Below are 27,540 nucleotides of genomic sequence, written 5' to 3'. Positions count from 1 at the left end.
ATTGTACTACAGAATGAAAGAAAATGTTCCTGTGTCATTACTTGTTATTTATTTATTGTTACTTGCATTAACTTAAAACTTTTACCTGAGTTATTTAAACTACATTGGCTTTGTGCTGAAGTAATAGTTTTATCAGTTGATTTGTGCATAGGCAGAACCCCAAAGAGACACAATAATTCTCGTAATTTCTGATCCTAGCTTTAAAGGAAGCTCTCAGCATCACGTGGTCTTTGCAGCAATTTAGGGCAATCTAAAAGGGGGAAATCCCAGTTCCTACTCCATGCTCAGTCACAAGTCTTCACTTCCTGCTCTGTCTAAGGCACCCATGCAACTGGAAAGCCACCAAGTCAACAAGAACATCTTGGATGGGTGACTATCATTCTTATTGCTATTTCTTTTAAGGCGTGGCTAGAGTTGTCAGAAATTCCAGGACTGTTTCTAAATCAGCTTCTCCATTTCAGGAAGAAGTAACACTTTGAATTTGTTTCTTTTGAGACTTGAGTTGAATTTAAGCTCAGCCTACCATTCTGCAAGACATACCATCCATTTTGTTAAGTTCGTAGTCATGGCTGTCTCCAAAATATAAGATTAGTCTCAGTGAACCTCCTGAAAAGCACTTAGTTCTTACCATATCTACAAGGCATCCATTACCTCCTTTCTCTATACGTGTCTAATTGACTTTTGACTAGGAAATTCAAAGTTAAGGGTCTGAACCCTTTTAGAAACATGGTCACAGAGCGCTCCAGTCAAACAGTTCAAGAACAGAGATGAACCATATGTTCAGGAATGGTATTGAATTCACAGAAACATATTTGCTAATTAAAATAGAACCTTACAAGCCCTAAAATTTGCTTTTTAAGTCAGTCTATTACCATCATAAAATGTCACGTTGCTTTACAGAAACTTGATATTACTGGTCAGCTTTTCATTTCTCCATTTCCATCAGGCTAGTAAGTGTCTTGGGTATCACTATGTCAACTAGAAAAGCTGCTTCTTAGTCTGAGACAGCAGTATAGATTAAGACATCTTAGAGGGAAAAAAAGTGCATTAAAATGATGCTGTGTAATGGAACGAAATTTGCTGTACTTGCTCTTAGTGACTTTGCTGTAAGAACATGAAGTTAATGACTTCCCCAGGGTCAAATTAAGAGTCTTTTTCAAAAGAGCATGGAATTTGGAATAAGGGCTAATGTAAACAGTTTCTTCTACTTTGGACTATTCTCTAAACAGGCTTAGTTAACAACACTATTCTCTATACAGATATTGGATTTTTTTTTTATTTTGCATGTTATATATACGCAGTAATAACTGCAGTTGGACTGAAACTACATTTACTTTTTGAGGCATTAAAACTGCATCCACACCAGACTATTTTTATGTAGATCTAAGTGAAACGCTATAGAAAACCAAAATGGGTACTCTTCAGAAGCTCTTTGACCAGCTACTTCATTGATGAGTTTAGAAATGATAGAAAACTGTCAGCTCCTAAAGCCTTATTTCACAGTGCTTATTGATCAATTTATGAGATTAGACTGTAAACCATGTAGTTGACAAAGCGGATACAGGAATTGAGCAATAAATATGTGAACTGTGTTGATACTAAATAGCAGGAGCAGGCAAAAGTAGTTTGAAGTAGTCTTTCAAGGAAGCATTCCAATCACTGCTTTAAGGAAAAGGTGGCTCACTTTAATAACCACAGGCATTGGTCACTATTTAACAAGACATTCTAAAAAAGTAATCACAAATTGTCCAATAGTAGTTTACAAGTGGATGGTATACATTAAGATACAGAGGTAGAAGTTCACTTTTACAATGCTTCACTAATACAGATTACCAAATTCAAGGCACAAAATTGTTCGCTTTACAAAAAATACTGTAAAAATGTCATTTGCTGTTCTACAATGTGAGTACAACTCAAAAAAATCTTTACACCCTTCTATACTCCACATGTAAAGTTGCATCAGGCGTTATTCTATTCTTCCTTTGCTAATAGTTGGCATATGACCAGCAGTTACATAAACAGTTTGTATGTCAGCTGAGTTGCTTTGTCTTTTAGGCACAAGTCCAGTTACAGAAACTTAATACAACAGCTTCCTCAGGGGGTGGGAAAACTCTGTCGGAAGTACGAATAAGTAGGAAGAAAAGAAACGTATAGTCCGTAACAACAGGTTGGATTCTGACATATGCAGAGGGAAACAGAACAGAGCATATTTCAAATCAAGCAACTTGAAAAAAGTCAGTTTAAATCACTGACTGAACTCCTAGAAAACCAGATGCCCAGTACAGGTTTGCTCAGAGTATTTCTGAGACATTCACTTGCCTTTGAATCGGCAGAGATTTACAAATTTAATTTTATCTTTGTTTAAATAGAACACACACAATTGCTACAAAAGAGAATTACAGCACAATTTGGCCATGTGTCCTTTAGAGAGCTTGGGATAATATAGCAAGAGATGCATTCAGAAACTGTCCTTGAATTTGCTAAAAGGTCATAAGTAGTAGCTCAAATCTCAAGATTTCCCTCCTTTCTCAAATACCATAGGGAAAAATGAACAGCTTCTGAAACATTGCATCTTCTAGCTGTAGACAGCTCTTATAAACCTTGGCAGGCTGAGGAAGAGATATCACACAGTGCATCCCTACAAGTAGTAGTATGACTAGTTTACTGTACATACAGTGATATTCTAAAGGACAATGGTGGCAGCTACATTGTAAATTCACTTTACCTATCACATTTTCCAAGTACTCTAGTCAGTTTTATTTACAGTATATTAAAAAAAAAAAAAGATTTTTAGAGTTCAATACACAGGTTTAGGACGCAAGAGAATGCCACAGTAAGATGTTGACATTTGCATCTCATAGATGCAAGTGTGCTTCACAATTTACTTATGTAACATTATCATATTCACCTATAAATCTTAGTCCATCCAAACCAGTGTTAAATTCCATTTTTTGCTTCATTGTTGTTTGTAGCCTGTTTCCTTTGAGCAATGAAAGGGTACATACACTTGTCTGCTCCCAAAAACCGATACATGCATACAACTGCTTCAAAGGGCAGAATACTGCAAAAGAGAAGTTATAAAGTTGTTACAAGACAGTATAAAACAAAACCTCCACATATTATGTACTTGGTCTTCTTTAAAGCAACATAATAGCTATTGTGGGGGCTTCCTAAGAGACTTAAAGGATTTTTATTTGCCAGGAATACTTACTGAGAAAAGCGAAATTCTAGAGAGTCTAAGCCATAAAGGTAGGCAGAAAGGAGGAAGAAGCTATTTATTCACATGCCTCCAGCTTAGACTGGATGTTCTGCTGCTTCTTTACAAGCTTGTTTTAAAGAGGTGGGGGCAACTGCACCGCAGAAAGTCTACTAAAACCAAAGTTTCTGCTCAAAACAGCATCAACAGAAGTCACCAGACATTTAGGAAACTCTTTACTTTGGGATTAGTATTAGTTAATGCAATTCTTTGGTCATCAGATGTCTAACAAGTTTTACACATGTTCTAAACTCAATTATCCGTCCTCAAAAAGAGGTCTGAAGCAAAGAAAGTAATTTCCTTTTTGCCCCCATCAGATAAAATTCAAAGAGTACATGATGAATACCTGGCTATGGACCCTCCCCTCTTTCCCGCATCCACAAAATATTCTGTTTATTTCAAGGGTGGTACTCAGGAGCTCTAGTGAAGGACTACGATGGGCTTTCCTCAGCCCCTGAAAACAGAGTGACAGACACTCATTCAGTGGAAAGCAATACATAGAATCTAGGCATTAGGAGAAAGAATCACTGAAGCACTGAAGTAGATGTCACTGGTAAAGGTGTCTTTGCTGGCAGTAGTACTGCTTGTGCAGTAGCCACTGGAGGGCCTTTGATCTAAGTGCTGCTGCTGCCTGGGGCATGGATTATGCTGGAACTTTGATCTCCCTGTTGGAAGCTAAAGTGTTGAATGCAAGACAACCCAAAGGCCCTTTGATGTCACTGCTGCTGCAGGATGCACTGCTTGTAGCACTGAAGCACCCTCTGAGCATCTGGCTGAAGAAGCTAGCTCTTAAAGACAGTAATAGTGATCTCAATTCACTGACAGAAGAGACACATACATACTCTCTTTCAGGAAAGAGGTGAGCAGTCAAGGTCTCTAGTCTTTGGTGATCCTGTCCATCAGGAGGGACTTAAAGCAGAGAACAACTGCTTTGTAAGTAGAATAAAAATGACCAAGACTCTCAGTTTCAACCATCCCTTGCAGAAGGACAGTAAGACAACACTATATTTTAAAGGTTCCTCCTACACACTACAGATTAAAACAAACAAACAAAAAACAACAACACAAAAACAAAACAGAAAAACCTGTGCAGTTGTGAAGCTGTTCTCTATGAACTAGTAAGTTATGTTGAATCAGTGGAATTGAGCCAACTCCTGTATTACCCTGAATCATTGAAATGGAAGCCTAGTTAGAGATTAAACAGAGTTCCCATCCAAAACCTGTACTGTGTTAGGACAAAGGAGATAATTCCGTTAATTATCCTTTCCTACAGCTCTGCAAATTGGTTCTGAATGTGCAGATTTGCAGCTTGTCTACCATATCAATGCAAGTCCTAGGGGATCTGCAGGCAGGGCCTCCTACATACTGGTCCTAGAGACAGCTACAGGATCCTTTACTGTAAGCTTCCTCATTCCCCATTCCTAAAGAGGGGTCCACAAAATGGAAGAACAGTCTGTTGAGGAGAAAAGGAATCTAAGGAGGATGGAAGATAGCAGAAAAGCAAAGCCAGGATGCATAATAATACACAGGATCTCAGTTTTATGGAGCTTTCCATTAAAGAAACCTACACTTGTGCAAGCCAAGAAAGAGACAGAAATTATGACAAAACAGCACCTATGGCCCCTGTGTGAGTAGGAGGGCGTTTATATCTAGAAAGTGGACATGCTCACATATTCCACTAGCATTCTGTTGCTTGTATTACCAACAAACTGGCATTTCAGATATTACCTTTTCATGAAGGTGACCATATACATTAGGCGAGGCGTGCAAATCATTGGCTGGTCTGTAAGGATAGCTCTCATAGCCTGCTTCACACAGTATTCTGGCTTCAAGGGTGGAAGGAAAGGCTCAATTTCTTTTCTGAAATATTTGATTAAGATTGATTAAGAAGATATGTAAAGGACTGCCAACCTCAGAGAAGTCCATTAACCCACTTTCTTTTGGAATGCCTCAACAATGTCAAAGGCTTCAATTTTTGTGTTCACTATTCAGTTACAACAACTTGCCAAAAGGCAAAACTTGTGCTAAGAACAACAGGACAAAAGAAGATCACTGAATTCAGAAGTCCTTTTCTGGAGCTGGGATTAACATATCCCAGCTCCCATTAACATATATTAAAGCAGACAATATTTATTTTAATATTTTTATGGTAACAAAGTTAAATTACCTTCAAGTATATTTTGCAACATTACATACACAGGGAAAAAAAATTTTACACTCACCTGATCCTGCACCCCCTGAACATTCCTGTATCAACAAGATAAGGGCAGACTAAAGTTGTTTTGATTCCGTCCTTTTCGGCAGCCTTCAATTCATGGCTCAAAGACTCGTGAAAACCTACAGCTCCAAATTTGCTGGCACAATAATCCTGTGTTGGCAATGATTGAGGCAAAAAAAGGCAACTTAAAAAGGACAGATATGAATCGTGTTTAAAGCCAAAACATATTTGATGTGATCCTGCACAGATTTACAAAGCAAAAACAAAAGACACCCACTGAATATAGCATAACATAAACTCATTTATCACTTCACTTTTAAGGCAATTAGCACAGAACTATGAAAGCAGGAAAGCTGAATGTAGGAGGAGATTACCTGGGATTCAAGTCTTTGAATCAGGCAGGCTCATATGGCAAGTTGCTCTGATTACCACTTTGCTTAACATTAAATGCTGGAACAAAGGACTAAGAAACTTAATACTACCTAGGGTCAGATTTGAAGAAGCTTGGATATTTGGCAGGGTATAGGTGTAGAAATCTAAAATGCTTTATTTTTTATGTTAGTTTCAACAGGAGGTATAATGGAGATTTGAGTGTATCATATGCTTAATTTTCAGAAAATTATATAGCTTGCTTATCTCATAAAAATAATAAAAACTAAAAAATAACTGCAGAGACAGCAGTAACATTTAATTTTCAGTTGAATGTGTCCACCTCTGCTGGTCGTCACACCCACAGTCTAGGAAATTCTTTCAAGAATTCTCAAGACAACAAATACTCTAAAAAACCTTTACTTACACCAGCTTAATTCTATTGAGAAACACTGCAGGTTAAGATCCTGGACTGCGCCTAAACCATGTGCAAAGAAGCCTACATCTTATTGGGTAGTATGACCGTCATTCCATTAAACTCATTAACTTGTTTTCACTAAGTGAATACTTTTTGTTCCCATTTGCATTTGTGCTAATGACCCCAAATGCAAGCTAATATGCTCTAATCCTTACCTAGTTTTATGTACCAAACAAGTCACAAAAACTGCTGTCCTCAAATGGCTGCTAGCAACTAGATGACCTAACACATAACTTGGAGCCTAGTGAAGCAAGTGAGCCATATAGTCTGGAAGGAAGGCAGGCAGCAATTTCCTCACAGAAACAGGAAACAAGAAACATTACTTTTGAAAATCCTTGCCTTTGGCTTCAGGCTTAACACTTAAGTTCTTGGCAGGAACAGGTAGGTGGACACCTTTCAGGTTACTAAAAATCACCAGGTTATTCACAGATCATTCAGCGTTCTGAAGTCCTTAGCTGTCCTAGGCTTCCACTGAGCCCTGTGCTGTTTGGTGATATGGTAGCGAGCACCATAACTCCCAAGTATCTCCGGAAGATCTGACTTTATTTTCTGCTGCTAATACCAAATAAATAAATAAATAAATAGTCTAACAAACCTCCACTCCAGCAGTACTGAACAGTCCCAAGGAACTTGCAACTGTCACAATGTGCCCATGATTCATTTCCAGCATCTTGGGAAGGAATGCTTTAGTTGTCTACAAAGTAAAAAACAAAACAAAGAAACACCATGAACATACTACATTAGCTACAGGTGTTCAAAACCTTTATCTCCGTTTGTTATCACGAATTTAGAAGATCACCGTACAGGTTTTGACCTTCTAAGTTTTTCAAAAATGCCAACAGAGTATCTACAGCATGTTTGTGAATTCAGACAGCAAGGCAGCAAGGATTGTATCTCCAGAAATCCTAAGGTTAAAGGATCAATTGGGCTCAGACATGTTTATTTTTCTGCAAGAGACTAGTTATCAGAAAGAGATAATTTGCCCCTAAAATGGAAGTCTTTTTTTTTTTTTTTAAAGACAGAAAAAGGAATGCAAACTGTTTAATTATGCCATCCAGTACATCTATGTTAAGATCAGTGCCAATTACCGATTCTAATTATTGACAGCATGTTTTGTCAGTTAGATATGGTTGGTTTTATCCACTTACCGACTTGGGCATTTTACAATAAAGAAGTACTGGAGACAGAGGTTTTGCTGATCTTACCTTTTCCATATAAAATACACTAAACATCTACTAGTTTAAACTGCCTTCCACCCTTATTAGTATCCATAAGCATTGCTCTAACTAAAACTAGATGTATACTTCTATTATTAATTCCACATTTTAAAAGGATTTCAACGATAAAATCAAGTGTCAGGATGAAATTATGAATGATTTTAACCACCAATCTTTATGCTTTGATTATCTCAAAGTTTGTTTTTGTTTAAACAACCAAATCAGAGCTAACACCTTTAAAAAATTAAGTTTTAAGTGATAAATTGAAGGCAGTTGCTAGAAGATCACCTTTCTTAGAATACCTAGCTGTCATCTGTTTTCTGAAGCTGACTCAATACTTTTTTTTTTTTTTTGAAATATCAGAGCAACACAGATGCTAGAAATCAATTAAGTAGTAAAATGATTTGTTTAGTTATGATTTACTTTGGCTTGTAGATTATCAGCATACTACACTAGATCACTTTCAAACTGCCAAACAACTTCAAACAATGCTTGTTAATCACAAATGGGTCTAGTTAATACGTAAATCTTCTCGTGGCAGAGCTATTATTCTAACTCGCTCAGAACCACAAATGCTTCTTCCTTCCAGAAACCAGGTCTTCCCATCTAATTTGGATCCAAACCCAAAGCATGCAAATGCCCCTGAAGTATTTGCTGCTTGCTTAATTGTTGGTCTGAATTGTGTCAGCTGCATTGTTAAAAAGACGTGCAAGCTACAGCTGAATCCATCTAATTCCATTCTTATGCTGTCTGCATTTTCCAATCACAGACGTCAGGACAGTTTTGCTCTAATGATTTTCACATGTTCTTGTACAATGTTTTTTGCCTGCAGGTGTTAAATGACTAATCCAGACCTCCTAACACCACACAAAAGACTGTTTTCACTGGACAGCTGGCAGATGATAGAAGATTAACAGACCTCCTGACTCCTTGCCTTTTCTACTGTTGATTCATATAACTCCTAGATTCTGTCATAACCGCATAATGAAGCTAATTATAAAAAATAATCTGAGAGCAAACCGCCTTGCATTTGTTTCTTTCCTCGTGGCAGGGATCATTAAACCTCTTATACAGAGCCTTGGAAAAGAATTTAGTTCACTTGTTAAACTAATCTGTGCCAGGCACACGAAGTTTCAGCCTCTCTTCCCAGGTTGCGTGGCAACGCAGCTTAGCCATCCCAGAGCAGCACAGTCTGAAAAGGTAAGAGCAAAGAAGCAAAACTTTTCTTTGCTCAACTTTTACAGCACGTCCTTCCTCTGCAGCCTGCGTTACGCTCCCCCCGACATTGACCAACGTACGTTGGCCCAGATCTTCTGCACCATCCTCATTAGAGGACTGTGCTCCCAGCTCAGTCCTGCTAACAATTTACTCCCCTCCAGAGCATTAGTCAGCTCCCTCAGCAGTTTCCACTTACGTCTCAGTTATCTGTCCACATCGCATTGGAATGACTGATTGCCACCCCACACTGCCAGAAAGCTTGATAATGCAGGCTGAAGCTATGCCTGCAAAGCACAGTAAGTACAGAAAGGAAGGGCCACTTGCCTTGGAGTTTTTCTCTTTAGAAGGTGCGGGGGAGAAAGAAGGAAAAGAAACAGTAACAGGTTTTTTCCTACCACTTCCAAAGCATGGATCATTGTTTTCTTCCATAAGATAAACAACAGGAAAGCGCACGAAGCTTCTTTGGGCTGTTTTTTCTATTATCTTCACTATAACACTGCCTTTATTCCTTCTCCCCTCTATTTTTTTTTTGGAGGGAGGGAAACATGTTGTTCTATAACTGTGTCCATAAATGGCTGTACTTACCTATGGCTAAAGATGACCAGAACTTTCCCAGGCATGCACATAGACATGGGAAATAATCAGAACAACTGCAGAGCAGTAAATCTCAATACTCTTAACTGTCTGATGCTTCTTCAGAGGAGCATAATGATTACAAAGCCTGAGTTTTCAGAGGTTGTGACTAAAGTAACCCGTTTTTGGTCAAGAGCAAACTGGCACATGACGAATGAACTCTGTTAAGGACCTTTGGGATGATGTCTTCAGCACTGAATAACTTCCAGCAGCAGAACTATGGTCACTTCATGCAAGTCATCTCTTCAGAGGCCCTTTACAGCTGCAAAGGAAAAAACGCAGCCACTCTGCTCTGAGGACAATTAGCAATTCATGGAAATCTTCACGAGACCTCCGTGTTCTGAAACAGCCCATTCAGAGCAGGGCCCTGTACTTTGTCATGGGACATTATCCTGCTAATCCAGTTAAAACCTGAAACCAAGGGGGTCTATAAAGATAGTGCAACTATCTTATGGACAAAACTTAGCAGCCAACTATCAACATCTCAGCTAAATGGATGACGGAGAAAGTCATCTCGGTTGCTGCCACCCTCCAGCCATCTGCTACAGCTGGGAGCCAGTACTTAAAAAACAAGCGCTGTAAGAGGCAGACACACCCTATCGGGGGACACATTTCCAGTCTCAGAGTAAAGGCTTGCTCACTGCTCCTCCCAGCCTCCTCTGGCTGGGATAAACAATCCCAAAGTGAAGTTATTCTCTTTCGTGGTATAAGCAATCCCCAAATAAATCAGTGTTCTTACTGAGCTCCTGGCACAGCCCACTTCCTTGATCAAAGCAGCTTCCTCCATACTCTGGTCCCCAGTTTTTCTGCCTGTTACATAAACCAGACCAACCTAGTTTCTTGTTTCTAGTTTCTTTCAGCTTCAGCTACATCTGCCTACCAGACCTGGAGTCTTCTGTGTGCTTGCTGTGCTGCTCAGAAACTAGTTAAGAGTTCGACTGGTTCAGGGGCAAGATGCCTCCTGGGTGGCCTTCCCATCTGGCGTTTGTCTGAACAGGTAGCACAGCCCACATTAGTCTTCTGAGGTGATGCATGGACGTGCTAATCCGCCACAAAAAAAAAAAGTATTATAAGATGCCAAGCAAGAAATGTGGTATTGTCCATGGCATTAGAGGTCAAGAACCAGGCCCCAGAATAATTCAAATTGACTCAACTGATTTAATCAAGCTATCTGCCTTCTGGTTTGATCCCTTAATTTCAGTTTTACCTCTCACAGCTGCAGAGGAAGACATTTAACTAAAACATTTAAGTACTTAAAGTCAGTACTTAGGTCTCTTATTAACGACAAACATTGCACACTTTAACACTGGGGAGAAACTAGTGAGTATAGTAAATGAAAGGAATTGTGTTGTGAAGATTCATGAATGATATGAGTGTTTAACATCAAGAAATTGACGTTAAGCATCCTCTTTATTCAGAATTAGCTCTTTATTCCCTCCCCCCCCCCCCCCCCCAAAAAAAAAAAGAAAAAACCACAGTACAAATATGTCATTTCTAACCCGTATTTCAGATTAGATAAAGCAGATAGGTGGGATAGACAGGACATATGAAGCTGCTCTGAACAGAGAGCAGAGCTATTTTTTCGAGGTCTAATCTTTAAGTTTTATGGAGCCTAAAGACCAATTCCAAACCTTCTAAGCAATTTCCTCCATGCCTCTGAATATACCAGTAAGAACAATCAGTTCCCAGTAGCTGTAACCAAACATGTATTTCATATGCACGCAGCTTTAATGACTTATTTCTCATAAGTGTGAAAATGAACAAGCGTTTACATGTCACTTCATAGCTTTCATAATCTGTTCTCAACATTTTGGTTTACGGCAAATTAACTTCTAACAGTCTAGCACTTCTTCCCTCCCCTTCCCCAAATTCTTCAGTTCCATTCTTAATGAAACAAAACTCAAAAGATTGTGCAACACAAAGAACAGCACAGCTGCAATGTCAAGACAAATTAGTCTAAACACAGCAAATGAGAATATGAAGAAATACTGTGTTTGGGAAAGTGATTTTTTTAATTAAATTTTGGAGTAATTATTCTTCAAGTAGAAAGCAAGCATCCACAGAAAACAATGTTAGATGTAATGCAGCTCAAGACAATGAATTTTGAATGCAGAAAGCACACCAAAGTGGAAAAGTACATGCTGCCTCATGTTTATAGACTTGTCTTTATATCAAAGACACAAACAAAGCAGGTACCAACACGTAAGGTCCTTTAAGTTTATATTTTTCAATATAGTAATTTTTTTCACACTTTCTGCCTTCTGTCAATGCCCAACAGCCATTTAAAACTATTTTGATGGCATAAACAAGCTGCTTTACTCTAAAGCAGAAATTCCTTTATGCCAAAGGAATAGCTCATTTTCCATACGGCCCCTTCACATAGGGTGGATGGAGCACAGTTGTTTTTCAGGGGCTGATCAAAAGAGCTGAGATTTTACATCACTGTTATTCCACAAGAGTGCCATGCTGGTATAACAGATACGACATTTCCCCCCAAGCCAAAGCTATTCCTGACTGCCAGAACAGCCAGACACATAAACATATAAAAGGGTGCAACATTTGGGTAACTGCATTGTTTTATCTTCATGTTAAGACCCTTCAGCCAGACCCATGAGGCAAAATTGGTGTGAGTAGTCAAGGACTCATCCAGACAGCTCTGGTTAAACCTAGAACTAAGGTACCAGAAATCATAACAGCCTGCTGCCATGCATGTTGGCTAATAACAATTATATTATATGCTATATTATCATGAAACAATGGAGCCAGTGACAAGAAAATGTAGTTCCAGTTTTTGTCTAAAATGCATGTTACGTGCTCTCTCTACCCCACACGGACATTCACTTTCCCTTTCTTCCCATTCCTCACCGATCACAGAAGGACACTGCAAGTTCTCCTGCTTCATCATTGGACAGTGCATGGCCACTCGCTCCACCACGTACCGAAATTCAGAGATTACACACACCTCGACTTCCCTTTCCATGCCTCTAACTGGGAAGTTAGGCACAAAAGTCTGACAAAAGAACACTTCTAACTCTTCCGCACAGTGGCTGTGCAGCCTAAGCCTTAAAGAAGGTTTCTCCTAACTGGGTAGAATAGCACTAACGCACTCCTGCACGTTAAAAAAAACGAGAGAGGTGCCCGAAAGGCAGAAAAAAAAAAACCACATGGCAAGCTTATCGGTACATATACTAAAGTTATTTTCAGCTACAGTCACACAGCCCATCTTATTTCAGAGGATAACCACTTTAAATACACTTTAAAAACACTGGGTAAAACTTCATTTACAGGATTACAGCAAAAGTCACTGCCAAATACTTTTAGAAGAGGTCTTGAAAGTATTCCCTAGAACTGTGCAGCTCTCAAAGGAGAATTTAATCACACTAGAGGTTATAATATCCAAAATGCCTTCTCACACACCAGAACATGCTATTACAAGCCTGGATTTAACCGTTTATTTTCCTTTCAGTTTTTTATTTGGTTCCAAAGAGAACTGAGCATAATAACTGGACATTTGCACTATCATCTGAGTTACTTTTTCCGTATTATCCCCAGAACCTTCTTAAATTCCATTATACAAGAATCTCTGAAATCTGTTTAAGGTGAGATTAGTAACTGTGCAAAGACTACATTCAAATACCAAGTATTGTGTTGGACACTAAAGAGACTGCACAGCACACTGGACAGGGCTCTGTCAATAACATGCTGAAAACAGAAGGTAGACAGAAGTCTACAACTACTGTTGACCTTGCTAAGGTAACGGACCAAAATTGTGCCTTGACGTAAAAATGTCTCGGCTGGCTGTTTTCAAGAAGGGCTGGGTCCCCTCTGGATAATTAGTCACTGTCTAGGTAAATATTTAAATAGCTGTGGAAATCATTACTATTTTTGATCTTCAGTTTCTGTTCTCAAGAAGCCAAAATGAAAAATAGGCCAGAATTTTGCAGTTTTCATAAAGTAATTAATTTAAAAAAAGAAAGCCATGCATTTCTCTGGATTGTTCGTGGGTCTACCCAGATCCTTCTGTAGTAAAAAGGATCAAGAGGTACATATGACTTCTTCAAGCCAAGCTTCCATAGACAGCTGTATTAAAAGCATGAAAACAAACTACTCAAGGATTGCCCTCAAGTGTGCCTTGAACAGGTCTTGCGTTCAAAACAAAAAGCTAGAGCTTCCAATATTTCATTTTGAAAGGAGTCCCTTAGTTATATAGCTCCTGGCAGGCAATACAACCTTCAATTTCTCACTAAAGCTTTGCTTGTCCTTCACATAAAAACCCACTGTTTTGGGGCCATGGGGATTCCTTTAATATTGAACTGCTACAGCAGTTAATGCTTAACATACATGCACAGTAATAATGTTCCAGTTGCCTTGCAACCAGAAGCTCATGAAAGAACAAGATAGACTTAAACAGAAGTCTATAACGATGACGAGTAACAAGGAAGCAAAGCCACAAACGCGCACACACTAATACTTCGCATGCCCTACATTTGCAGATAGACTGAAACTACAGATAAGATCTATCCAGGTTAAGAGGTAAAGGTAACAAAATAAAGTAAATACCCCGAAGAACTAAGTCACAATGAAAGGCAACACCAGTTAATTTAAAACTGTATTTGATTTACAGAGAAATAAGCATCTTTTTTCCTCTCTCCAACTCTGTGTGAAATACTGCTTTGAAGTACACGGAGTCTTCACTTAGTAAAAACATAAGCTATTACTTGAATCACTTGTTTGGTTTTTAATTCATTATTAAATCATGTCAGTAATTAACGTTCCTGTTCTCTCCTCCTTCGTGACTGATCCATACACATAAAATCCTCTGCTTCTCAAGAGATGTACTTAGCCAGCTGAGAAGCATTAAAGTTGTACGAAAGTAGGTTAAACTTTATTTATTGAAGTTTATAGGTAGGTTACATCTGTCATGCCATTTGCTAAAGAAAAAGTATATTACAGACAAAATTTACATTTCTACATTGCTTAGCATTTGTAGTAGTTACGGTCCAATTATAAAATTTCTTGAATTTTCAGTAATAATAGCTACCATTGCTTCCTGAGAATGTTTCGGTTATTGTAGTGGTTCCTCTTACACCGAGTAAACTCATGTTGAGTGTATCAGAAGAAAGCTGAAACTGAATTAAGTAGTTTCCTTAATCAGAACTTAGTGCCACAAAGCTGTTTACAATGCGTAGACAGTAAAGATAAGATAAGTAATGCTATTCAAAAAAAAAAAAAAAAGGCACAGGAAACTAATACCACTAGTTATCTCCCAAACATTAATCATTGTTTTCCACTCTTTACTACCAGAACTAATTACGACATGCCTATGGCAACTGAACCTAGCCTGGCTAAATTGTCTTTTGTATAGTTTGTTAACAGGGCTTAGCTGAAAAAGGGTTGTGTCTACAGAGAGTGGAATATGAAAAGTGGTTAGGAAAGGACATTGCAACAGAAACTTTTGGTACTATTGCCTTATCATGTCACTACATTGTCTCCCCCTCCCCTTTCATTTAAGGCCTTCATTTCCTGTGATCCTACCCCAAATTGTGCAACTAGGACTAGAGCAGCAAACAGCTTTGTTCTTCCCCTCCTCTGAAGTGCAGGTAAGTACTCAAGCATGCTACCTAAATAATACAATTCCTGCTGCAGAAACCTTCTGCTTGGGAGTCAAGATGAAAAAGATATAATTACCTAAGGCTTACAGTGATCTAGTGCTAATCAAACTCCCAGTTGCCTCATGTGAAACCTTTTTTTCATTCACCATCATAGCAACACTCTAGATTTTGAGTGCACCTTTACCTAGGGCGGGGATGTAGGTACATGTACCACAGCTAAAGGTAATCCTGATTTCTCCTTAAGAATATTTCATTTTTGTTTAGACAGGCCACTGCTTTATATGCTTTCTGGGCATGAAGAAGTTCAGGCATTCAGACTGAACTGCCCTTGTTAATTCTATACCAGCAAATGGAAATTAAGAGCATTTATGGTATTGGTATGCAGCGTCCACCTTTCTGCTCCTGAGATCTTTCTTGTGTTGTCTCCTCCTGCTAAGAAACAGATTGTAGATTTAGATTTTCAAGCTTTTAAAATTATTTCCACCCACAGATGTCAGATCCGTCCTGAAAAGTGTCTGATCCTTCTAATGAGTATATGTCACTAATAATTCTTGCAGGAGCATCTAGCTACCTTTAATGGACATGCCTTTATATATACTACCATACATGCACGTAAACTTACCTACTTACATCTGCACTTTGCAGATAACAGCTTGTATGACTTCACATACATGCATCAGTATATACCATTGTTTAAATCACTGATTGTATATTTAGGGCTCTTCCCTCCACTTTTTCTAAGTCTTTGATTTCATGTGGCTATGAAAAATGGAGCACCTTCTCCGCTTAAGCCAGCTCCCTGTTCAACAGACCATTTCTCTGCCTCTTGCAGATGAAAAAGTTCATAAGCCATCTGAGACTTTGCATTCTTCATTTCTATGTTAACTGCAAGTTTATAAACAAAAAAATCTCAGCTAGGATGCTTGGAAAGGATGCTGATTCCTGTGTCACTTCTCTCCTCTGCCTACCCAACACAGGCTTTTGACTGTAATAAATTATCCTGCTCCGTCTGAAATAGTGCCTGTTCTTCTTCTACTCTTTCTCATTAGCTCTAAAGGCCTTTCAGATGGAAAGAGAAGGTCCAACGAGGCAGTGCAGAGCTCAGACAGTACAGTCATATTAGATTCTCAAAAGCAAGCAATGAACAGGGGGAAAGACAGTGTATTTGCTTAAGCAGTGCAGAAGTGCACAACATAAGTTGCCAATGGCGTTTGTTGTGTACTTCAAATGTCAAACTAGAATTTAAAGGCAGGGAAGGATTAGTAGTAGGTTAGATACCATGCTAAGTGGGCTGTTGGAGGCTCAGCTATGTGTTTAGTCTGCCTCGTGTTGCAAAAAGCCTAGACTGAAGTGGGACTTGGGAGCAAATGCATACAAGCAGACTTCTCTAGCCAGCACAAATTTAAGGCATAACCAAGCATGAGAACAGAAGCTTTCAGACAAAGTAATCATGCTCTAAAGCTGAACTCCTCCCTCCTGCCCAAAAATACCTTATTAGGCGAGCTGATGTTTATTCTCTACAAACATTATCTCATTATACCCTCAGACTATCACAGCTACCAAACCGCAATTACCATTCAATTTAAAGCAAGTACTATACAGTTGGCAGCAGCCACTGCAAAGTAACATGCAGTTTAAGAAAGCAAATCCTTCTGCTTGGATCTACCATGTCAGCATTTGAGCTTTCCATATACTCAAGATTAATGCAGACCTCCAACACCACTGTGACAGCCCAAGTACACTCCTGGAAGTTAAGGGACTTAAGTTACAATCCCAATAGGCAGCACTTCCAACCTCGTATTCTTCCACAGGCAGATCTGTCAGTAAAGAAGACCTAACTTGCATTTATTCAAATGTCAAATTTGAAATTACTTTAGAGTTTGCTTGTCGAGTGATATAAAAAGTTAACAGTTGGCCAATCCTTCCTGCAGAAGTTGGTTTTAAGTCCTGTTGAAGTGAAGTGACTGGAAATTCTACTTTGTTTATATACCGACAAATGGCTGAGTCAAAGGATTTGTGGTGTCTCAGAGCGATGTTGACATTAGTGTAACAAACACGTTAGTCCCTCACCTTCATTAGCACAAGTTTGTAGCAAATGTCCAACCATTTGGAGAGAAGTTATTTATTGCCAGCTATTTGATAATCTTGACAAAAAAATGAAAACATGCCTCTATGAGTCAGTGAAAAATCCACATAAATTCATTTTAGAACAACTATTAGATAAGAGCTCAGAATATTCTGTTCAGTGAACAAGAACACAATCCAATTTCCAAATACACATTTTTCTCCAGCTTGCCATAAGCTTAGTCATCTTCTGGAATATTTAGTAAAGCTTAGTATTTTAGTCTGCATGTTTCCAAGGAATTACTAGAGAACAGTACTGTCAGAACTACTTATGGAAAATATGAGGTCATCACTCATGTTTTACAATTTATGTAACAGGCGTTTCAAGAAGTGGCTGAACAGAAAAAGATTGTCTCAAATTTTACAGACACCTAAAGGCAGTACCTCCACAGTTCTGCTATCTCTAAGCAGTATCTACATGCAGATGAAAGCTGAGTCACTTCACTCATCCTTCCCAACGCGGTAACGAAGTCATTGTTTCAAATCAATTACTTTATGAAAAGGAAAGTGATTATACCATAATATCTCATAAGAGGAACAAGATTAGAAGGAGAGCTTCCCTTTTCATTTAATAGTCTTACTTATCGGCAACAGAAAAATAAAGAAGCATTTACAATGGAATGAAAATTTAGCTTTAAAGTTTGTTTAGGAACCAGTAAGACCTACTAGAAGGCTCCAACTTACTGTGAAGTAACTCACTGAATGAGGAGTAACATTTTTAAAACATATGGAGCTAGGAGGTTTTCAAAATACAGAGAGTGGAAATACTTCTCCCTACTATCCCCCCCACCCAAAAAAAGGGTTTGGGGGAAAAAAAAAGTCTTAGCAGGTAAATTTTTGCTTCATAAGCCAACAAATGCTAAAAAGATATACTGCAGTTAATGCAGTGATTGAAACAGTAGCTAATGCAGTTTTCAAAGATTCTACTCACATAGGCATTATAACGAAACACCAGCGAACTACTCACTTTCCAAGGGAGTAGGTAGTCACTTTCTAAGCAGAGATTTACTTCCTTTTTTCGCCTTTCCCTGGAAACTAAGCTCATTTCCCACAAGCTGAAACACAGGTATGGCCTGTTTTTCCCACATTGAAACAGTAGTAGCACGAATGATTTCCAGAGAAGACAAACGGTGCAGTAGGCATAGAGATCACTGCTTTCTATGGTACACAACAGCAATGACAGTATCAGTGCAAGGCAATAAGCTAGAGCTGTTAGCACAATAGAAAACTAACCTACCTTTATCTAAAGGTTTTAAATAGTAGTTAAAATACTGTTCTCTCTCTAGAAACAAAGTTGTAACATTCAGACTATTGTGACAGTGACAGATTTACTATAGCTTGGAAACAATTATGCCTATTTAAATATTTTAAGCCTGTAAATCCTATTCTAGAAAATCTCTTTAAGAACGAGGTTTCACTTAGACAGCTGTAGAGATCCTGTCCACTGCCACACAATTTTATTCTGTTCCTCCCCACCCTTTCCCCAACACCTAAACATAAACCAGCTCCTGTAACTCTGAAATTCTGATGAGATGATTCTAGTCTCTAAATAGAAATTTGGCCAAGAAAGCAAATAGCTTTCCCCTGCGCCCTCTAGACAGGTTGGTGAGCTGAACTGGCTCACCCAAGGATCAGATGAATACCAAAACCAGTGCAAGGTAAGATGAAGATTTAAGGGATGGTCCCATGTGTCAGCTTGCCACCAGTAAGCTGCCTTGAAGTTTCATCATAAATCAACACAAATTTTGGACAAGTTACAAGCATATGCTCAAGCGCTTTTACAAACTAATGCTGTGAGGGGAGTGCTTGAGAAGCTGTCACACAAGTTCAAACAGATGGCAGAAGTGACCAGGGCACTTTTAGGTGCAGAATTCAACAGCCAAACAAACTTGAATTTCAAAAGGCTCACACCACGGCAGTCACCTCTGCTCCACAGCTGTTCCTGCATTCCTTGGCCTATAACGCCCTCCCCTCCCAATCGTGATAACTCACTTCTGTCAAGTGTTAATTTGACCAGCATATAAATCATTATCCTAATACAATTATTTACAAGAACAAAGTGCTCATTCAGAAGTTTTAAGCACCGATGTAAATCTCTTCCCCATTTGTGGCATATCTTCTTTCAAACTAAACCCTCAGGAACAGGGATTCTACCAGTCTATGCCCACCCATTGACACTGTAACTATATTTTGAAAGACACTTTTTCTTTCCTTCAATGAGCAGGCTAAGAAGACCACAGGTATGAGCACACAACATCGTATGTAATTCACCAGCTTCCCTATGCAGAAAGACTTGTACCATTTTTCACAAAAGACAGACAGGTCTCAATAACTCAATTTTACCATTAGTGTGAACAGCCAGAAAACCCTGAAGGCTGGGGAGCATGGTTTATCAAATAAATGAGCACTGTAGAAAGATTTAGCATTACAGATGCATAACAAAGCCCCCCCCCCCCCCCCAAACAAAGAAACAAAAACCCACCAAAACAAAACAAAAAACACAGAAGTGAAATCAAAGCAAGAGAAGCATTGGGAAACAATAACACTTTCCAGCTGATAAAGATAAAAGTAGAGAAGATTTTAAAAGTGTGGTGCTAAAAATGGTAGGGATGGCGCTAGAAAACACAACATTCACCTTTCCTCGACCTGTCTAGTCAGGGTAACCGATGACACTCGGAACTACCAAAAAGGATTGCTAACCCACACAGTTCATTTAAGACAGGGCTTAGGCAATGATGAGAAGACTGGGCTAGCAACACTTAGCCGCATCATAATTAAGATTGCCTTTCTCTATATTTGAGCACACAAACACATCTGTCTTCTAGAAGCGTGCTATAGTCACTTGATTATTACAGAAAGGTAATAACGTACTAAGATCTCATTAACATTAGCTGCTTTTTGTAAAATTAAAGATGTTCTTTGTAGATAGAGGACTCTGGAGCTTTAAACTCTTTTGTACCTGATCACCCCATTGCTGTCCTAATCTCCACAGGACAAGGAAGACATAATCTTTTATACTATTTCTTTGGAACAGTGAAGAGGCACCTCTCCACTTCTAGCTAGGTTAGGCACCATCGTGGCAAACACTACTGCTCCGTTCAAGGTTTCCCACCTCCCCAAACTCTTCACATGTAACACTCTAACACCAGACCAAAGTCAGTGCAGAGGTTTTCGCTTATTCAGCTGACTTAACTCATTCTGTAAGAAGCAGGAATTTAATCACCACGCTGATCGCTCATCCAGGACTGTTTCTTCAGAGAAAGAAACTTGTCTTTGCTGACAAATCTCTAACCCTCGGAAAAAGTCACAGGAGACAAGTTGTGAGATTATCCCAAGTGCCTGACCCCTGGCAAGCTATACTGCACTTCCATCTTTATTTTAGAACACTGTAGAATTGCAAGCCACTAATAATTGACTAATACTTCGAATATGTCTCAAATAGTTTAAGAAGTCTTGACATGTTCTCTCAAGAACAAGTCTACCCTTACTTAATTGGACTTTCACATCGCTTTTCTGTGAAATATATTACTGCTTTCATCTAAACTCTACAACCTTCAACCAGTTAATCACCTGGAAGTAACTGGCTGACCGCATTGTATTCTACCTCAGAGGCACTCACCTACAGGCAACAAACAATCCAAAGGTTGCAATGTGAGAATCTTTATTTCCTGTTGAGTCCAAGTTCCATGCACCTTTCAAATGATGCAACAAATTCATTTCCAAAGTATGCCCGAGCACAGCCACCACAAGAGCTCAGGTGCAACTGAAGCAGTTTAAGGAAGACCTGGTGAACGGTCATTTCAGATTTGTGAACCGACTGGGACAAACATCAGACACTTTACACCATTGCAGAGAAAAGAAATGGATGAATTCGACTGCTGTTTGAACAACAGAGGTCTGCGTTCTCTACCATGCAAGTAAGACTGCCTAGCACAGAATGCGTGTGCAGGAAAGCTAATGTTGTAATACAATCAAAGAATCGTTGATACGCTTTTTCCACTACCCTGATGGAAGTGTTAGTAATTAAACAAAAGCCAAGAGCTCTATAAGCTATTTCGTTCAGACTCCTTGACACGTGTCTACTCATTTACCATCAAGATGCTGTAGACAATGGAAAACCATGACTGAATAGGCTCAGTAGACTTCAGGGAGTACACTTCAGTAATTTGTGGAACAGCTACAGTTCAGCTGACAGCACTCTGGATTTTCAATTGTCTGTGCTTGAGTTCACGCGATCCCCACAGATGGCAAACTAAGGGTTGTTTTTTCACTGCATGACCCACCTACCTATCCATCCCAACGTGCTTAATTATGCTTGCTGATTCTGCAGATGACTGCACTGTCTGAAGACTCATTTTTATCCTTACTTGTGTCTACTCTGGAAGTGATGCAAAATCCTTTCCAAATCTTACATATCTAGGTGCCTTAATCAGATGTGCTTTTTTTGTTGTTTTCCCCAAAAGAATCAGAAAAACGCAAAACCTTCAGTAAAACAGGCTCATTTTTTGAAAATGATGACTATAATTTAGATGTGACTACAAGGCTAGATTACAGATGCGATATACAGGTAATCAATTATTACAAACCAGAAGATTTCAAGTTGGTAACAACTGTGCTTGTCTACCAGGAGTGTGTCCATAATAAAAATCTATGAGGAAAGCTCCAAGACAGTCTCATGCCCCCTGAAACGTCAGAAATATTATTTCCATCCATTTATTTTCTAAAACTTAAGTACACTGCTGCGTAAGAATGGAAAATGTAGTTTTCTAGAGCGTGAATCTGGAAGACAGTATTTTCCTCAACTGATAAAAAATTTCCTCTACTTCCTTGAGAAATAAACTCAAGAACATATGAATTACAAAACCATACTGAAGCTGCAAGATGTAAATATGGCCAATACCCCTTTTTCCATAGCTAAGACTGACTGCTTTTGGTTCATATTTGTTACCCAATATGCTACCACATCATATGAAACATGTGCTATCTAGGGTAATTTACTGGTGGCATGTAATTGGAATCATTTTGCAAGGGAAGAGTTAGTTTTGATGACACTTTTTGGATCACATACACATGGTTTGGCTTGAACTTGATCCAACTCATTTTTCAAAGAAAAAAGTCAAGAACTCAAACTTTGTTAGTAAACTTATGCTTCTTTGGATATGTTACAATGAAATTAAAACAAATTAAAGCAGCTAATTCAGCTCAACAAAAATGCTAAGTACAGCTAGCTGGCATGTTAGTAGAGTACTGTGTGTACCTTTGATCATAAACACTAGAATTCTAGAAATGAAGACAAACCAAACTGCTATGCTCATGGTCTACAAATGATTTGCCCTGGTATAGTTTCAGATAATAACTTGATCTAATTGTCTCCTCTGTAGAAGAGACAGTGTGCACACTTAACGTGCAACACTTTCACATTTAAGCTACAGAAAAACTACTCATATAAGTGAGCTCTGTTGAAGACCAGGGAACTTCGAGAGATTACAACATCACTACCTACAGAATAAGCCACTTATTTTTCCAAGTTTTTATCAAGTCTTTCAGTCTAATTAGACCGACAACTACAGTAGTTGCATGAATATGTATTTGATTTAGTTAATCCTTCAACTTCCATTAACTTTTTCTTTCCAAGGTACATTTAAGTTCAGGGGATTACATAGTCCAAAATATTTAAGTTACTCTAGCAATATTCCCCTTTTTACTCAATATTTTTCTCTCCCCATTATCAGTGTTAGACTGCCAAAGAGACTTGTTACATCCCTGAAAAGATAAATGTATAGACATAACTTCAAAAATAGAGTAGTTTGTAAGTGAATGAACACCGTGAGTAAGGCAGCAGTACACAAGTCTGGGCCATAGTCTTTCACTATGCCTTTTTTTTTTTTTTTTAAAAATGACAGAGCTGGAGCTAAATGCTTTTGCTTCCCCCTTTTGGTAAGTTGAAGAGAACTCATCTAGGAAGAGAGCTTCACATGACAGAGAAACACTGAAGTGATACCACTATTCTCTCAGAGCTGGATACTGAAGATCTGCTGTATAGAAGGACCTTCATATCACAGAACTCAGTGGTGCCTGACTTGCATTGCCTTGCCCCTAATTCCCCAGCATGAGTCCTATTCAACTTTTGACTTTAGAAGAATTCCCAAGAACTATGCTGATGTATAATATTAATATCTACTTATTCAGCAGTAGCTTTATAACCTTATGTTCAGGAAGAATAATAGGTACAAAATCTCAATCTGTTCTGAAATTTGTACAGCAGTTTTTCTGTTCTGTGATGTAAAACACGGTAAGTTGGTACTTCATTTAAAGCTTTATTGTAAAGCTGTAAGAAAAAAGCATTTTTTTTTTTGGCTTAAAATTCATTAAGCAACAATTTAATCTTGCACTAACTTAACATTAACAATTTTTTAGATCTGGATTCCGACATATAGGAAGAGAACTCCCTGGTCTGCAGAAGTTCAGTTCCAGTAATTGACAAGTGCAGCCAAATAAGTTATTATTCTCACAACAGACTGGCAGGAAAGATACTGTTACATTACAACTACAGTTTTATGCATCTGCAAATTATAGTAAACCAGAGCTGGCTTGTTTCAAACTGAGAACGGATTTTGTCCCTGTGTTTTCAATATCAGAAGCATTTGAGTTATCACAGCATGAAATAACAGGTTTTTAATATTGCAATGGATTTTATGCTGTGGAAATTGCTACATGATGCAGTGGCGACATGTTTACACATAACACACATAGGAAGGCTTATACAAATCATGGATGTCAGCAAAATGGAAAGCATCTGTTTAGGCTGTGGCACGCTGCTAAAGCTCTCCTTACTGCCAGTTTGTGATGCGGTACACAGCCCGGAGTCCCAATAGCAAGTCAGTGAGACTTTTGTCTTGCTGCCTACTGCAGAGGTTGGGCAGCCCTTGGATCATGGCTGTTAACACAGAGCAAGTTTGGTTCAACTGCATTCTGCACAGAGAGCAGGCAACCAGCCTCATTTCAGAGAGTTCAGGGAGAAAAATACCATTGTTCCAATTTGCCATTTTTAATATAGAAGCACACGGAAGCTTGATTAGTGATCAAGGTATGATGAAAGAAAATCCTGTATTATACAGGAGAAGAAAAACAAGACCCAGGAAGCAAAGACACTGAAATACAGAGCAATGTTACATGGAAGATCCTTGTCTTTATGAAATCCATTTACAGCTTTTTGGATGAAACGCCGTCCAAGAATAGTTAAAAGTCTACATAATACTCTAGAGCATTCACTTTGCTTTTGGACCACCAGTTTAGCTGACACAGAAAAGTCTAGCTGCATAAGACTTCACACATCTAGACACATTGTTTTATTTAAGTCAGCATTGACTTGCATCAAAAAAAATTGGCTTCAAATCAGCTGATTCAGATGATACCTTATGAATTAAGTATATATATATATTTTTTTTTAATAGAAGTCCACCCACTGTTGGTCAAGCCAACCTTTTCTGGGATCAGGAAGGGGAACACTAGGAAAAAAAGCTCTGCCAGCAGCAAAAAAAAAAAAAAAAAAGGAGAAACCAAAGCAGGACACAGGATCTGCAGGAAGCATACGTATGAACAGATCCTCAAGTAAATATAAAGGAGCAGTCAACACCCTTAGAAGCTTATGCCAAGACCTCAATTTTCACAGTTCATATCTAACTATACCTTTCTGGAGTAAAAAAAAAATTAAACTCACTTCACACTAACATTTAGAGATGAATGAAACTTATGGAAAAACAATCACAGTGATCCTAGACTAAGTTTAGTTTTATATTCCTGTAAAGAGACAGAACACACAGGGTGCTTTATAAAGGTCTCTGAAACAATGTTATAAATAAGTGTATGACTTAGGCCTGAAGGAAGAACAGCTGGAAAATTTAGGATCCTCCCATATTTTAATTCATGGTGATGTCATAATTTAGAGTTCTTGGAAACTTTGTCAATTTTGCTTTTAAACCACATCAATAACAGTCATTAAATCTAGTGTACATCTCCGTTTGCTTAAGCATCAGTTTAACTTTTATAAAGGGGAACATGCAGAACTTTTAGCTGTTGTAGGAAGTCCTATGAGCATTTTCATCACTTTCCAAATTGCCTTAAAACATACTTTAAGGTTTAAGAGTTTCTAAACACAATCTCATGTGCATTGAAGTTTAAGCACTCTCTCAGCAAGCTTTACAATACATTGGAAGAAGACTGCTCTGCCATTAAGTGTTTCACAGAACAGATTTGAAGGGGGCTCCTTTAGGGTTATGAAACAGCATGTAGCCTCCACATTAGAAACCCAGGTTTGATAGGTCCTTCTAAGTTTTGAAGATGAAGAATTTTACAGAGTTTTATTATCAAAAAGGTAAGAACAGACAAAGAAAGCTCAAGCTGAAGTATATTTCAGATTGCTTAATCCTTTGATTGTTATGCAAGTGTATTTCATAACCTTATTTGAAGGACCAAAGAACAGTTCTAATACTAACAATGGGCTCGATCTGACAGCTAATGCTAACCCAAGTGTGCATTATGCCCTCTGACATACCAATTTATATAACTCCACACTACAGTGAGCTTAAAAATAAAATGCACAGGGAAACAGGACTTAAGTAGAAAAGAAGAATAAGATCAGATAACTTCTCCTTAATTAGTAACTGCTACTTACAAAGACAGTATCACCTCAGAATCCACTTGAAAGGTTTTTCTTACTTCTACTGGCAGCCCCAGGAGAAAGCTATGAGGACAAATATGCAGGATTCCAGAAAGAGTGTTCTTGGCTTGATTTCTTGAGATATCTTTTGCCTTTCCTCCCAGCCTTCAAAAGGAGGAAGTTTGCCTCCAAGGCAATTTAAGCAAGATTTCCAACAGATTTTTTAATAAGTATTTTTATTCCATAAATGTGTAAGTTCACTACTGTAACCATTATTAAAGCAGCATTTTAAAGCTGCTAACATACTAGTGTAAAGCTACAGGAGGAGGGGAGTGAAGTCATTCATTAACAGTAACAACCTTTAAGCAGATTCAGAGGTTACAGTTGCAAAAGACTTCATGCCCAGAACTACATAAGAGGGCATGAGATTTTTAACTCCGGATTCTAGGAAGACATAGTTGATTTAAAGCTATTTATTAATGATTTTAATACCCACCATTCCTGTTAAACAGAAAGTTAAATTAAAGAATAAGAAGCCTACAAAGTAGCCAGCTTGCAGATTAAAGGGAACAAGTGCAAAACCCAAGAAGACAGGAGTTAGGCAACAGCAGTTATTTTCCTAAAATTAAGTGACAAAAAGGGCAGCATAAACAAGTTTATAGTTACCCAGAAATGTGCGTGACAGTTGACCATCATGGTCCTCTCGATAAGCTCATCAGGACACTCCAGGAGATGGTGCCCAGAGACCACGCCGGCATTGTTAACCAGGACGGACACCTCGCCAACCTCTTTGCGGACCCTCTCCGCTGTCGAGTAGACATTTTCTCTTTTGCCCACATCGCAGGTGTACGTGTAAACCTGCAAGTTGCAATGGGGCAGCACATCTTTTTCTCCATCTACTACGGAACACAGACAAGAGAGGAGAGAACAACACGAGCCTTACTTGGGTTCCAACATGCAAATCAAGAGTTGAGCGGAAAGCACAAGCCGTTTTCCATCGCGCTAAACTTGCGCACAGCGGTGCTACGGGGAAGAACTCATCGCTTTGCTGTCGCTGCCAGGTTTGAAGGACGCTCCGTGCCCTCCTGCCCGGCCGGGGAGAGCTGCCCCATGCCCGGGGCGGGGGGAGAGACCCTCGGGCACGGCAGCTCCGGGAAGGGAAGGGGAAGGGAAGGGGCACAGGTGAGCTCGGGGGGCATGGCGGGGGACCCCCCACTTACCTTTGGGTGCGCTGGCGGCCTCGGCGAGCTCGCGGTAGATGTGGCGCACCATGCCCGCCGTCTCCTCGTTGCTCTGCGTGTTGATGTCCCACAGCACCAGCAGAGCCCGGCGCCGGGCGAACTCGAGGGCGAAGAGGCGGCCCAGGCCGCTGCCCGCCCCGGTGATGAGGCACACCTGCCCGGCCACGCTCTTCTCCTTGGGCCGCACCAGCCACTTGGCGGCGGCCAGCACGAAAGCCCAGAGCACCCGGAAAGTCACCACGAAGAGCTCCAGCAGGATGTTCATACTGCCGGCCCCGAGCCCCCGCCGCGCGGCTCCGACACCCGGGGCCGCCCCCGCTGCCCCCCGGCGGCAGGCGGGCGGCCGGAGCCCGCCGCGATCAGCCCCCGCAGCCGGGACGAGCCGCCCCGCACGGAGCCCAGCCCCGCCGCCCCAGCCCCGCACGCCAGCCCGGGGAACGAGCCCCAGCACGGCTCCGGCCGCCCGCCCCGACCGCCCGCGGCCCCGCTACTGGCAGTGAGCATCTTGCTCGCTC

General features: G+C 39.6%; 1 protein-coding gene across 2 annotated transcripts; it reads right to left on the bottom strand.

The window, feature by feature from the left end:
- Positions 1–1,253: 1,253 nt before the first annotated feature.
- Positions 1,254–27,360, bottom strand: RDH10 (retinol dehydrogenase 10). 2 transcript variants are annotated; one of them, XM_035563159.2, is made up of 6 exons: positions 27,005–27,302; positions 26,451–26,680; positions 6,917–7,015; positions 5,479–5,624; positions 4,985–5,116; positions 1,254–3,061 (listed from the first exon to the last, which is right to left on the bottom strand). In XM_035563159.2, the coding sequence occupies exons 1-6, from the start codon at positions 27,288–27,290 to the stop codon at positions 2,938–2,940; spliced, it is 1,017 nt and encodes a 338-aa protein (XP_035419052.1). In that variant the 5' UTR covers positions 27,291–27,302; the 3' UTR covers positions 1,254–2,937. The 2 variants fall into 2 exon arrangements, with proteins under 2 accessions (XP_035419052.1, XP_035419051.1); XM_035563158.1 differs by having other exon boundaries at positions 1,668–3,061; positions 26,451–26,683; positions 27,005–27,360.
- Between the last annotated feature and the right edge of the window lie 180 nt (positions 27,361–27,540).

Source organism: Cygnus atratus, chromosome 2, assembly GCF_013377495.2.
Source record: "Cygnus atratus isolate AKBS03 ecotype Queensland, Australia chromosome 2, CAtr_DNAZoo_HiC_assembly, whole genome shotgun sequence".
NCBI lineage: Eukaryota > Metazoa > Chordata > Aves > Anseriformes > Anatidae > Cygnus > Cygnus atratus.
The sequence above is the reverse complement of the archived record's forward strand: the minus strand, read 5'-3'. Positions and strand labels throughout refer to the sequence as shown.

What these genes read in the sequence shown, in the direction of transcription:
- RDH10 (XM_035563158.1), bottom strand. Translation starts at nt 27,290, where the DNA reads ATGAACATCCTGCTGGAGCTCTTCGTGGTGACTTTCCGGGTGCTCTGG. An exon ending in ACTGTCACGCACATTTCTGG is followed by an intron (nt 7,016 to 26,450) that starts GTAACTATAAAC and finishes TTTACTTTGTAG; the next exon opens with ACAACTAAAGCATTCCTTCC. An exon ending in TTCAGGGGGTGCAGGATCAG is followed by an intron (nt 5,117 to 5,478) that starts GTGAGTGTAAAA and finishes CAAATATTTCAG; the next exon opens with AAAAGAAATTGAGCCTTTCC.